An 11,664-nucleotide genomic window follows, 5' to 3' on the forward strand; every position below is an offset into this window, starting at 1 on the left:
TTTGGTTCATTATTGACTTGACCCACTAAATACAAATTGAACCTCTTCAATTATAACTAAATATTAGTCGTACACTACATACACAAAATAAAAAAAAACAAAAAATCTTATTTATATATCTAACTAATATCCTTTGTCAAAATATAAAAAAATAAAATTTATGTTTAGAGCAATCATACAAATACTTATTCCCAACGTCTCAAAATTTTTTATTTACTACTGTTTGGAAACGGAATACTGGTTTTGCAGAATAATGAATGAGCTCCCCAATATGTTATAAACATGGTGATGGTGAACTACGTTTGAATAATCGAGTGATTCGATAAAAACTCTGAAATATATTACTTAATAAGTTTTAAGTTCGAATCCCTCCTTGAATGCTAATAAGAATAACCACTAGAATTCTTATTCGATCAATAATTCCAAGATCTAGAGAGATTAATTAGAATACGTGTAAACTAACCCATACACCTCCTTCACATAAAAAAAACAAAAACATGGAGGCAGTACAAAAGTACCACTATTTATCGCAAAGGGGGAGTAAATTACCAGACATACAATCAGAAGGCTGAATTTTTTCAAGGAAAATAAAAAATAAAATTGCACAGAAAGCTGGGTTGTTCACTATTCAAGCAACTCGGACAACTTATATACGCACAGGATCAGGATCAAATATCATCCCAGTAACAAATCGTCAATGTGTTTGATCCGTTCATCTCCTAAAACTGATCAATGCGCGCTTATATTTTAATACTCAATACAACACATATACAGAATATTAGTCATCAAAGCTTATCTAATCAATGAAAATGCTCTTCAATATTTACAATCGTATCATCAGAATCACTTTTTAAATGTAAAATTTCAGGTCCGTAATTCTTGTGCTCACCGTTGCTAGCAGATAGTAGAAAATGCATTACCAATTTGTCAGTAGAAATGGCTCCGACTACTTCGATTCAGTTTCTGCTGGATTTCTTTCAGGCTCAGATTGTGATTCAGTCTCTGCAGTACTTATTTCAGGCTCAGATGGTTGATCACAAGAAGATGGTTGATCGCAAGCAGATGGCTGCTCAGCCACAGAAGCACCAGCATTAAAAGGTTTTTTAAACTGAACCAAGATCATGGTCATGTTGTCACATCCTTCACCACCAGCCACCGGAGCCAAACACTTTTCAAATACTCTCTCGCAGATGGTAGAAAGTTTAGTTTCCTGCACAGATCAAGTGACCTCAGATGTTAGTTACCACAATGACAACAGTCAAAATATATCACCAGGGGTCTCAGAAACTCACTGTGGCCAACTGATCCCGTACATAATCCACAAGTTGTTGACTTGAAAGGCAGTCCCTAATGGAAACAACAAAAATTCATCAATTAAGCAAAATTTATAAATAATTGAAGTTCCAACTGTTAGCCAAGAAATCAACACACCAAACACAACTTATAAGTGCACCAAGAAGCAGATAGCCAGATACTAGCAATGAAATCTTAAGGGTCTAAAAAAGAGGGCCTATGCCGCCATTAATCCAGATACTAGCAATGATAATTCCCCCATTTTTTAGGGGGTGGGTCATAGCCCAAAGCTAATTTTTGTTCCCCTACCCTATCCCCAAGGATTGAACTCGGGTGGCCAGCCAAAGAAATCAAGAATAATTCTCCTGCTTGTTCAATAACATAGACTTCTAAGTCAAAGCGAAACTGATATTTAACGTATGCGCCTTTTTGGCTCATAAGAACTATCAACAGCTTCAGGAGCAATAGTTTGAAAAAAAGAAAACAAACACGATCCAAACCATGCTCATAAGTAATAAAGAATATCAGTGGCAATTAATTAAGTTCACACAAAGTTAGGGAATTTACTCAAAAGTACTGTGAGATTTTAAATATAAATATTATCTCTAATTCAGCCCATACAGCATTTAGAGAGCATTTCAACAGAGGGGAAGAAAGCATGTCGGAGGGAAATAGATTTTTCATTAGCAACTGTTTCTATATATAATTTGAAGTAGTAAGTAACTTACCAAATCCCATCACAAGCTAAAACCAGAAACTCATCATCATCACAAAGCTCAATCTAATTCAAGGGCAAAAAGAACATAATTAGACAGTAACACACAAAACACATATACAGAATTTAAATAAGTATCAAAAACAGTAAAAATAATCCTCAATGGCTCTATTGCCAAGTGAAATTGCAAAAATTGCAAGCCAAAAACTACATAATGCATAAGTGCTGATGCAACGTACAGTAGTTATATCTGGATTGGCAGTCACAATCTGCTTTTCAGCAGGCAACGCTTTGTTCAGCTTGAACTCCACATCTCCTGCAACCAACAAAAATTTAATTGTTTAAGGAGTTGAAATTAAGGTGAAGGAAATCTCTAAATTCTCCCCTTCAAGTGGGGCTGAAATAAATCTTTACCAATAGCTCTTGCCAAGTTTAAACTTCCATTAACACGTCCAACTTGTATAAAACCACCAGCTTTCAGTATCCTATCTCTTTCAACCTCAAGGTCAGGCTTGTGATCTTTAGATAAGTTATAAGCCTGCACAAATTGATATTAATAAAACAACGCACATGAAAATTTAGATGTACAACATTATTTAGGAGTCTTGGTTCAGAATAAATCAGAATAACTAGTGATAGGTTCAGGTGCAACCATTTGGCTAATATCTAATCTTATGATAAATGGGACTAAAACCAGTGATGGCTGCAAGTGTAACCCTAGGGCACAATGAGAAATGTATGGGAAGAACAATACTACACCTACAAAGTTCGGATCCCTTATATCTTCAACCAATGTGGCACCAATTTGGCAGTTGATTTTAGCAAGCTTTATCACTTGTCATCCTATAATTAAGGTGGTGTTGCCAAATTCAATTGCCACATCAGTTGGGATTCCAACTTTGCGAGTATAGTATCATCGATAAAGAAAATAGCATATTGCAGAAAACCCCAAGGGTTGGGTTTGAGTGGTTAAGCCTTTGGCTTCAATCAAGAGTCAAGCCCGATCTCCCTTAAGGGCACCTACTTAAGGTATTATATCTCACAGATTTCGTTACTACCAAGAATGTAGGTCCAACAGCAGTCTTAGTTTATAACTCAGTGAAAATGTTAGGACATGATTGAGAGATTACTAAATATTAAAAAAAGAAAAACCCTCATCTGCATTCATGCAAGATATAGAAAGATGTCTTTGGACTTATAGTGTCACCAACATCCCTCTTGTCCTTCCTACAACACCCCTCATGCCTTCATATAAATGCCAGACAAAATACCTGACCCTTCCTCGATAACACGCAACGAGAATCGCCGGCATTTGCAACAACAAGTTGCTGGTTTCGAATGATTGCAACACAAGCTGTGCTTCCGCAATTTGGTCCATGAAAATCAGAATGAGGACCCTATTTACAAGATAAAATCATGTTATTTAAAATCTATATAACTATAACAACTAGCAGATGAATAGACAACCAATCAAGATGTATATAGGCCTTATATCTACATAAGAATAGGCATTAGAAGATGTATATAGGCATTAAATTTTAAAGCATATATTTCTAAGATGGCACAAGCTAATGATCTTTCACACTGTTGATAAACATGATTTATCATGTGAGTGACATGCAATCTATCTTAGAGAGATTTTACCAAAACTTCCTATATGAACTTAGAGCGATTCACCAAAATTTACGATTTTATGAATTAAACTTAAATTAGGAAAAATGATAGCTTCAATTGAACCAGTCTCAACTTTAGCATATTGAAATGAGCATTAATGCTCCCAAGTGCTGAAAGAAATCAACTGACCAAAAGGTAGAAAAACTGTGCCATTGCCACATAAAATTAGAAGTATGTTTCCTACAGTAAGATACCTCCTCAGAAGTCCAATCATCAAAATGGTCTTTAACTTCACTACTCCTAGGAGACCATATTAACCCTTCAATCATGCCTGAAAACTTATCCATTTTATCTCCCAATACAGCTAATTCTCTCCAACCCCTTTGACCACGCATCATCTCATCCATTCTGTACAGAAACATTACACTAGTTGGAAGATGATAAAAATAAAATAAAAGTTTTACATACCAAATATATATATATATATATTCATGGAAGTAACAAATATCATACTAAAATACATTTTCCTGCCAGTTTATTAATTAAAAATTGAAGCCAACCATGGCAAAAGTCAATGAATGTATGCACTACAACTGTAATGCAGCATGAGTAGAATACATAGGACTGATCAGATCCAGTAAAAAGTTGCCATCTTTCTGTCTAATGAGTGTCCAGCAATAGAGCACAATGTCAATAGCAACGATTGGAAATATTAGCAATGGAACAACAAAAGAGTCCAAAAAGTATTTAGACACAAAAATCTCATATAAACTGAATTCACAAAAAAACTTTGGAATAAGAAAATCTGCTTTTAATGGTATGTAAGAAAAGGTTTATGACAGTAAAGAAAAGGTTTATGACAGTAACACAGTTTAAGTGGAGTATTGTAAATCCATAGTCCAGTATCAGATATCAAACTAAATAACGCATGACACTTACAGAACAGGGACACCTCATCTGCCTCATACTCAGACCATGACTACATTAAGGCATCTGTAGAAAATTTTCAAGTCTGAAGATACTAAATAAAATAACCTGAGGAAAGCTTTCTGTGCAGAAGTGCCTATATCTCCAGCCGAATAAGCTTCATGCTTGAGCACTTGTTGGTGAAGATACTTGGCACAGAACTTAGACACTGCTTTACCTACAGATTTATGGACTTTGTTAGGACAAAACATGACAGTATATCACCAACATATAAAAAAGAAAGACAATACTGCGAAGGTTTTGAAAACATCAAGGCACCCATCATACAGTCAAGACCAATACAGCATAGCTCAGTCCTCTCATCTCTGAGACAATTGCTAAAGGCAAAGGTAAAAAAATAAAATATGCACTCACCTTTGACGCCAAGACTCATCCAAAGACCAAGAAGTTAAGAAAATCAGATAGGAAATAACAAAAACTAAAACTGCATTTTGGCATAAGTCAATTGGAAGACCCCTGGCAAGTTAAATACTTGTCTAAGCTTGTACCATATAATTAGACTTACTAAATTCCTCCTAAGTTACAAAAACATAACTGTACAAATTGTATACTGTGTTAACTAAACAAAAAATGTGTTCAGAAAAAAATCAGTCTAAACGAAAACAACCACTCAATCTTGTATATGCCAGGTGTTTCATGACATCTATAAATACAGAGGACAATGTCAACCCTATTGAAGAAAGCATACAGTAACTCCAGATAACTTGAAACTGCTAGTATTAATAACTATGAGAATCAAAACGCCTTTTAACTGCATGCAGTGACAAGGTCTGAAACTGTTGTTATAGTGAGAAGACTCCCAAACTTGCAAAAGATGACCCAGAAGTAAGCTGAAACTGAATCATCAAAAATAGTTTTCTGCTGATCACCAAAGCANGAAGGACGGGCGTCCATTATTTGTGGACGCCCGTCCAAAATTAATGGACGGCCGTCCATAATGGATGGACGGCCGTCCCTAAGCTTTTACAAATTTTTTTATTTTATTTTAATAGGGACGGGCGTCCATATTATATGGACGCCCGTCCATATTTGTGGACGCCCGTCCAAAATTAATGGACGGTCGTCCCTAAACTTTGACAAACTTTTTTATTTCATTTTAATATGGACGGACGTCCATATTATATGGATGGCCGTCCCTCGCATATGGACGCCTGTCCATATTTGTGGATGCCCGTCCAAAATTAATGGATGGCCGTCCATAATGGATGGACGACCGTCTCTAAACTTTTATAAACTTTTTTATTTTATTTTAATAGGGACGGGCATACATATTATATGGACGGCCGTCCCTCGCATATGGACGCCCGTCCATATTTGATGGACGGGCGTCCATGTGAGTGAATGGCCATCCAAATTTGATGGACGGCCGTTCACTAGAAAAAAATTATAAAGAAATGGGAGAATGCGTTCCAACTTCCAAGTCGGCCGGTACAAAAATTCGGTGCAAATATTTCGGTGTCCGTAGTGTTATTGGCCCTGTCCAATTGCCTTCAAAAGGCAATTGGACAGGGCAAAGGAACATACATGTTCTATAAGTCAAACCAGCCCCCTACGTTTTCAATTCTAACATATTATGACAGGCATCAAATTGATAGAACAGCATCAAACTAATGCAAAGTTCTCCAACCAACTGCATTTCATTTCAAGAATCAGGATGTGCTCACAATTTACATAATTAAACCTTGCAAATATTAAAAACAATTTTCATTGATCTTAACCAAACTAGACACAATTTACATAATTAAACCTTGCAAATATTAAATACATTAGAAAAAGAAAAAGAAAAAGAAAAATAATAGCTGATTCACAAAGAAAAGAAGTCTGTTACTGCATAATGAACTCAACAGACAATAGAATTTATCCAAAAGCTCAATCAAACTATAGAAACACAACTAGGTAAACAAAAAATGAAGACATACATATTTGTGATACATGCAAAAGAAGTTCATTAAAACCCAGAAAAAAATCTACAAAATGCCTGCATAAGATATAATCATAAGCTCAAAAACACACAGAAAACATCATCTGTCATAAACCCATCAAACACCAGACAAAAAAAAAAAAAAAAAAAAAAAAATTACTATGGAGTTGTCCTCTAGTGAATGTGCAACATTTCATAATATGTGATTGCATCACAAGCAAACACGTTCTTGACCTCATCAAAACTAAAAGGATGGGGAAAAAAAGAGAGAGAGAGAGAGGTAGAAAAATGTATTAGCAATTACAGTAAGCAAGTACAGTATCCTATGTGTTTGATTACGGAAACAAATGTTTCAAAGGTATTCCAATGCATTAAAATATCATATTATAGCCATTTGCACTCAGATCAAGTAACTCTAAGCATTTAAATAGGACAATTTCAAGCTTGATCAATCAATGCACATGCATCCATTGATTTCTAACTACAGGAATCACATGTTAACCATGACTCATCAACCTTCTCTAAACTACCAAACGCTAAGAGGTGTTTATCAACATTATTTTGTGCATAATATGTGCCCAAGTCAAAAGGCCAGAGTTAGATTCAATAAACAGAAACATTACACGCCAAACTTTACAGTTTTCATACACAAAGCATCCAGAATTCATAAATGCTTACAGTGCACCTAGACTTAGAAATTAATGACATTTTGGTTTCTTTAGGGACTAAATCAGTAACCGTGTAGTGCAATAGTCAATTTGTGAGCTAATGAAATTCTTTGACATATCATCTGTAAGCTAATATAAAATATTGATAAGTGGCAATTAATATTGGCAAATAATGGCCTGCAAGAACAATGAACTCTAGCAAATGTCTTCATAAAGAAGAAAGAGTTTGCCTGTTCAAATACGACAGAAAAATTGCAAAAATAAAACAATGATGCAATACAATTGTGAAATCAAGCAACAAAAGAATAAACAATGAATTTCTGAGATATCATAAGTATTAAAGTTCCTTCCACATATTTAATGGCTAGGTACTGAGGCTTCTCCATAATCAGACATAATCAGACATTAAATACAAAAGAAAGACAAAAATATTGGGAGTGTGAATAGCCTTTTCACACCACATCAATGGCATGTTTAAAAAGACACTTTCTTCTTTAGAAGCCAAGATATGATGCTGTGGCCAGAAATGATATATATTCCTTTTTGGTCTAGAAATAAGTGCCAAGAGAATTTAGGATACTCATCAGTCCTTTATTTAAATAGTTTTAACCAAATTTTAGTGCTAAGGGTATTTTAATAGGTTACTGATTTTTCTGGAACGGACTGTAGGTCCATTAAGTTAGATTCAAGTCTAACGTGGAATTTTAAGCGTTTATTACTCACAGGTACTATTCCATATCAAGGTAAAGCACCTATAGACTTGGTGATTTTAGTATACACCTGACTCTATTAATGGACCACAATCCTGCTAAGCTGTAAACAAGAGGTTTTTAATTTCTCTAAAATTCTTCTTAAGAAAAAGGAGCCTATATCTAAATACAAGAAAGCATTTCTATATCATCTCCCCTTCTCATTATTTGACCAAAATGAGAAGGTAATAGACTATCTATGGCAATGATATGCAAATCAGATTATATTGACAATATATGTAAGATAATATGGCTGTAAAAATTTGATATGTTATGGACCATTACTATTGTATTTTATGGAATTAGAGCTTTAGTATATTCTTAGACTATCTATTAAAAATTTTAGCGCTACGACGGTGAGTACTAACGCTTAACAAGTATCTACTTTCATAATAAAATATATTCTTGCATTATCAGGCTACTGTCTTCTTATAGTTTTGGCGATTAAAAGAGCACCGCTGTGCTCAATTAACAATTTACAAGAACTATATAAATATCACAAAAACTTCTTGTCCCACTAAAAGCTCCCATGCATTTCCAAGCCTTTAAGAGATTCCAGGGCACTTTCAAATAGCTGCCTCTTTCGAACAAACCAAAATGAAACTGAATCAACATGACATCAACACACTGTCCACACAGCGCAACATAAAATTAGCTGCAAATTATAAATTGTAATACAAAATTATAATGAGTGACAGGAAAGATACATCATTTTCACATTGTAACTAACCTATTAATTTACCATAGTGCTTCTTTATTAACAAGAACTAAATGAGGAAAGTGTATGCCAATATTATATTTTCAACATGTTAGTTAAAACCCAATTACAAACAGCAAATGCAAACATAAACCAAGGATTCAAGTCAAGATTTATACTATATTACTGATCAGCATTGATACCAATGTCCCTACATTTTCCTATTTTACAAGTCTAATACTGTCAAAGTTCTATAAGTCTTACACGAGCTCCACATTTCAAAATACAAATTACTGTCTTTTTGTAAGTTTCATGTTGCTCTTCAAAATCAATATCCACCAATACAGTATGATTCACCCTAAAAGTAAAGTACTCACAGCATCTTCCATTGTGGCACGCCAACCTTGCATGGACGACACCCCATATCGAAGACTCTCATTTTCGCCATCCTCAGACAACTTCTCAGTCTTGGGGGTGCTCAGATATACCCCCATTTCGTTCTGCAACCACACAAATTAGCCAATTAATCATCAAAACCATCACAAAACCTGTCTTTCTTTCACTTACATTCAAACACATTCTTTATTCCTAATCTTTCCATTTTAAGAAAAAAACACAATCTGATTCATGAACAAACAGCATCACAACTCACACGGAAGATCTTCTAACCAATCAGATAACCCGATCAACTTAAATCACATAACAGATCCTATAAACAAGCTGAAACTAACGGGTCCATTTGGTTTCCAAACAAAAACAACGAAAGAAAACACAAGAAACTCAAGTTTCGTTGACTCCAAACTCAATAAAGAAACTCAGCACTGAACAGTCAACGTTTTCGAACGCAATACAGTACTTTCTCCTAAGTTTTCATATTTTCTCGCGTTTTCTCGGGAACCAAACGGATCATGAAAATTAACAACAAAAGCAACAAAAAATGGAATGGAAATACAGTACTTAATAAAGAAAGTCAGCACTAAACACTAAACAGTCAACGGTTTTGAACGCAATACAGTACTACTTTCCCTTAAGTTTTCAAATTTCCTCGCGTTTTCTCGGGAACCAAACGGATTATGGAAATTAAAAAACAAACGCAACAAAAAAAAAAAAAAAAAAATGGAACGTAAAATGGAATGGAAATAATGGAAAGTTAGTAATGGAGATCGAATCAACTGAAGAGAATAACAAAAATAGAAAATAAACAATTAATGAGAAATTATATTAAAGAAAAAACAATAATTACTGTAATTTGAGCGTCCGTGCAGTTTTGAGCAGAGAGCGAGAGGGGGAGAAGATGGCGAGTGATAGGAAAGAGAGAAGTGGTTTTATCTTTGATTTGGGGACCTAAATCTCTTTGTTTTGGCATTTAGTTTTTGGAGTGAAACCAGTTTCTGTATCACGTGCATTCCACGTGATGACCTAGATCTTTTTTTATTAATATTTTGATTATTTTAATTTCTTCCTTAAAATGGGGAAATTACACGTCAATTGACGTGATTAAAAAGTCTTAGATTTAGATACACGATATTCGTACGTGTCACTTTTGTATTTTAAGAAATTATATATGAATAATATTGCATTACATGTTAATTAATGTCAAAAGTATTTTTTGTTCGATTATCTATTAAGTCAATATGATTTATATATAATTATGAATATTAATTTTTTTTAATTATTTGGTCGCTTCTCAAAATGTGTATAAAAAAAAAAATTACAACTTATTCGAATAGAGTTAATGGAAAAAAAAAATAAAACATTTAGAATAGTTTTTTATTATTAATTTCCCAAAATAAACTTTAATATACAAAAACATATTAAGTCAAATTTATTTAATTGAATAGGTATATTTTTTTCTCTTTAAACAAGCTAAATTTTTTAGCTTTTCCCCTAAGCCTTAAAATTTTTATAGGTACTTTTGAAATGTAATCAAACAACTTCAAAACTTTCCAAAAATGTTTATAGATTTAAATAATTTTTTTTTTTTTTTTTAATGACTGGGAGTGTTTAGGCCACTTATGTGCACCTCAAGCTAATCCCCAAGCTATTAACAATCGAAGAAATACTTGAATCAAGACATTTTGAGTAATATACCTAAGAGTCTCTATTGAACCACTTTGCGACATAGAGTTAGATGACTTTGATCTTCTTTCATAAGCTCTTTGAATTTATTTAAAATGTTAGAAAATTAAAAATATTATTTTATTATAAATTTGATTTTATATTTTTATTGCATATTAAAGTCTTGTTCGATAATGTAATAAACTTTTAATCTAGTGATGTTATTTTTATAGTGTAATAAGTGATGTTATTTTTAACCTGATAATGGTTGACTGGAATCCCAATCTTTTAATGCAAGTTGACATTTGATAATTTGTAAGTAGTATGAGATGGTAGCATGTGTTAGCATGAAATAGATTGGCATGACAGTATTTAATTCTTATATTATACATAAATGCATCACTTGGGGGCTTTTCATAAGTTTATGAATCAAAGTCCATTCTCATTATTCTATGTCTTTGCACAATACATGGAGATACAACCGAAGAAAAATTTGATTTCATCCCTAAGGTTTGACTTAAGCAAACTTGAGTCTTGAATAATTTTTTGGTAATGTTTCGATCCTTATTGGTAAGATGAAAGTTGACAAACTTAGGGAGTAAAGTTACTAATAGCCCTCTTGTAGAATCAATACCATAATGCTATTAACATCTTTGCACTTTCTTTAAAATTTCATCTATGTCCCTTAGTCAATTATCATAATGCCCTCATTTTTAATACATTCTCCATGAAGGGATTTTCTTCACATTTTCTCAAAATAACTTTAGCAAAAAAATCAACTAAAGGTATAAGAGCATAAATTAAATTACGTACCTCCATGTGGGCGTTACAATTCTCCCTCTCTTATAAGAATTTCATCCCCGAAATTCAAACAAACAACTCCAGGTAACGGTTCTGCATGTCTTGCTCCACCTCTCATGTAGCTTCTTCAACTTTATGATTTCTCCAGAGGACTTTCACTA

General features: G+C 33.7%; 1 protein-coding gene across 1 annotated transcript; it reads right to left on the bottom strand.

Annotated features, from left to right (window-relative positions):
- Positions 1-555: 555 nt before the first annotated feature.
- LOC116119496 (probable protein phosphatase 2C 60) lies at positions 556-10,032 on the bottom strand. The gene is made up of 11 exons (XM_031405443.1): positions 9,888-10,032; positions 9,022-9,144; positions 8,419-8,574; positions 4,658-4,809; positions 3,877-4,030; positions 3,280-3,405; positions 2,423-2,546; positions 2,248-2,324; positions 2,022-2,074; positions 1,293-1,347; positions 556-1,210 (listed from the first exon to the last, which is right to left on the bottom strand). Exons 1-11 carry the CDS (start codon positions 10,008-10,010, stop codon positions 947-949), a joined length of 1,407 nt encoding a protein of 468 aa, XP_031261303.1. The 5' UTR covers positions 10,011-10,032; the 3' UTR covers positions 556-946.
- Positions 10,033-11,664: the final 1,632 nt, after the last annotated feature.

Source organism: Pistacia vera, unplaced genomic scaffold (genome assembly GCF_008641045.1).
Source record: "Pistacia vera cultivar Batoury unplaced genomic scaffold, PisVer_v2 Contig890, whole genome shotgun sequence".
Taxonomy (NCBI): domain Eukaryota; kingdom Viridiplantae; phylum Streptophyta; class Magnoliopsida; order Sapindales; family Anacardiaceae; genus Pistacia; species Pistacia vera.

What these genes read in the sequence shown, in the direction of transcription:
- LOC116119496 (XM_031405443.1), bottom strand. Translation starts at nt 10,010, where the DNA reads ATGCCAAAACAAAGAGATTTAGGTCCCCAAATCAAAGATAAAACCACT. An exon ending in CCAATCCAGATATAACTACT is followed by an intron (nt 2,075 to 2,247) that starts GTACGTTGCATC and finishes CCCTTGAATTAG; the next exon opens with ATTGAGCTTTGTGATGATGA. An exon ending in TACGGGATCAGTTGGCCACA is followed by an intron (nt 1,211 to 1,292) that starts GTGAGTTTCTGA and finishes TGATCTGTGCAG; the next exon opens with GAAACTAAACTTTCTACCAT.